Source organism: Arachis hypogaea, chromosome 12 (genome assembly GCF_003086295.3).
Source record: "Arachis hypogaea cultivar Tifrunner chromosome 12, arahy.Tifrunner.gnm2.J5K5, whole genome shotgun sequence".
Classification (NCBI taxonomy): domain Eukaryota; kingdom Viridiplantae; phylum Streptophyta; class Magnoliopsida; order Fabales; family Fabaceae; genus Arachis; species Arachis hypogaea.
Window position 1 is genome coordinate 51,714,538 of NC_092047.1, and position 2,190 is coordinate 51,716,727.

At 32.0% G+C, this 2,190-nt stretch overlaps 1 protein-coding gene across 1 annotated transcript; it reads left to right on the forward strand.

Moving 5' to 3' along the window:
- The first annotated feature begins 630 nt into the window (after positions 1–630).
- On the forward strand, positions 631–1,878 carry LOC112730033 (FKBP12-interacting protein of 37 kDa-like). The gene is made up of 4 exons (XM_029291063.2): positions 631–768; positions 1,008–1,095; positions 1,243–1,307; positions 1,410–1,878. Exons 1-4 carry the CDS (start codon positions 631–633, stop codon positions 1,503–1,505), a joined length of 387 nt encoding a protein of 128 aa, XP_029146896.1. The 3' UTR covers positions 1,506–1,878.
- Positions 1,879–2,190: the final 312 nt, after the last annotated feature.

Below are 2,190 nucleotides of genomic sequence, written 5' to 3' on the forward strand. Positions count from 1 at the left end.
ATGATAAGGCTTTAGGTGGAAGGTCCAAATCAGTGGTGTGTTGCAACATGGGTTAAAGAAATTTATCTGTAATACTGTTGAATTTCCCAGCCGACTTTGCTAAATCACATGTAATTTATTTAGCACTTGTAATTTTTTGTCTTAATAGAGTCATCAAATGTAAGAAAATCTCTGGTCCTCTGGTCATGTGCCTCTAGTCCTCCTCCTTCAACTATATCGATTTTGGAAACATATAAGAAAATCTGTTTATGTAGAAAAAGTTATATTGATAGCTAAGATAGTGGTATAGATCTTAGTACAGGTTTACACTAATAATAATTTCCATTAAATTTGCACAGTTGGATTATTTATAGTGTATACTTTGATTTACCTTGAATTATGACTCCTATTTGTAAAAGAGTGTACCAGAAATCCATTTCTTCAATGCCAGGTTTAAGGAACAAATATGAGATGTTTTAGCTGCTCGTGCTGCATATATTCAGCAGACTGGTAAAGAGTCAGATTTTGATTTTGTGCAGAATGTTATATCAAGAGCCAATATGGAGAAACGTTTGGTATGCAATTAGCCTTTGCTACTATTGAAGAAAGCTTTACTCTTTGATGATAAGCTGATACACAAAAGATCACTACATGCGCTACCTGTTACATTTAAGTATAGTTACTATTAACAACATTAGTTTGTGCCTAACCCTTCTTTTTCCTTTCATTCTTTCGAATCTTGTTATTGACAGCCTTCAGAACTGTAAGGATACACTTGCAACGTGCCAAGTACGTTTTCTTCCATTATTGGAATTTGCCCCTTCTGCTACCATTATCTTTCTTGTGCACACATTATTGTCTAAATATTTATTATTCTATTTTTTTACTATTTTATTTATTTGCTATATGTTGTCATGTTAAAAGTGGACTTTAGTTACATTTCATGTAATTTAAGAGATAAATTCATGATTGGTTATCAATGACAAGGCTTCATTTATAACTATTGACTTGATCAGTGTATTTTCCAGAATGAACTTGAGGCTGCTAAATCTGAGATTCAAAGTTGGCATTCTTCAATTCAAAACGAGCCTTGTGTACCTGCTGGTGCCACTCCTGGTTAGTTTGTTCCTTGTCTTTGGCATGTTAATTGTGATATACATCTGCATTTTAATTGTTCAAGTTTTAGTTCTTTGTACACAATTGCTTTATTTTTTTTGTTATAAATTTATCCGTGAACTATTAGTTAACCTTTGTTCTTTCCAGAGCCCAAAATGTTGCTTGATTATCTTCAGGCCCTGAAATCCTCAGAAGAGTCTTTAAGAGAGCAGGTTTAGAATCTAATCTGCCCTTTTTTTCTGTTGATGTAGTTCACTATCCATTGATTAATTATCAATTATCATTGACCATTGACATATATCTATTGTTATCAGCTTGAAAAGGCAAAGAAAAAGGAAGCTGCGTTCATTGTAACATTTGCAAAACGAGAACAAGAGATAGCAGAGTTGAAGGTATCATGCTCAAAATAAGATTTTTTCTATAGCATGGCTGTATATGTGCAATTACATTTCTTTCTGACATCAACTTTGACCACTTGAGTAAAATTTATTTCCACCCTTTTAAGAATACTAACAAATTTACCCACTCTTCAATGCTAGTCAAGTTGTATTTCGTTAGCTATTTACAAATGTTAAATATGAAAGTAGTTTGAAAGAGTGGCATTTTACAAAATATAGGGATGTGAATTGTCAAATAACCTAATTTTAGAGAAATTAGTGTATTCTTTTAGATATTGTGGCTAGTATATTTTAACCACAAGGTAGGGTGATATAATTTATCCTTAACACAGTGGACTTTCCGATTGAAACTTTTCATTTTATTCTCAGCATTAATTAAGTACTAGATAGGGTACACCCAATAAATTATCTTTAGTGTGGGGTTTTCATTTAGTAGTTTTTAAGAAAATGCCATTCACTTGATTAATAGTTATTGATATGATAATGAAACTATCACATTGACTTGTGAATTGTATAATCTTACAACACCTTGTGATCAAGCTCGAAAAAGCTGGATATGCTTTTTATTCTATTATTATTTATTTATTCCTCTTATTGTTATCATGATCAAATTAACTATTTTATTGCTGTTTATAAACTTAGTCTACTGTGCGGGATCTAAAAGCACAACTCAAGCTACCTTCAATGCAGGTATTGT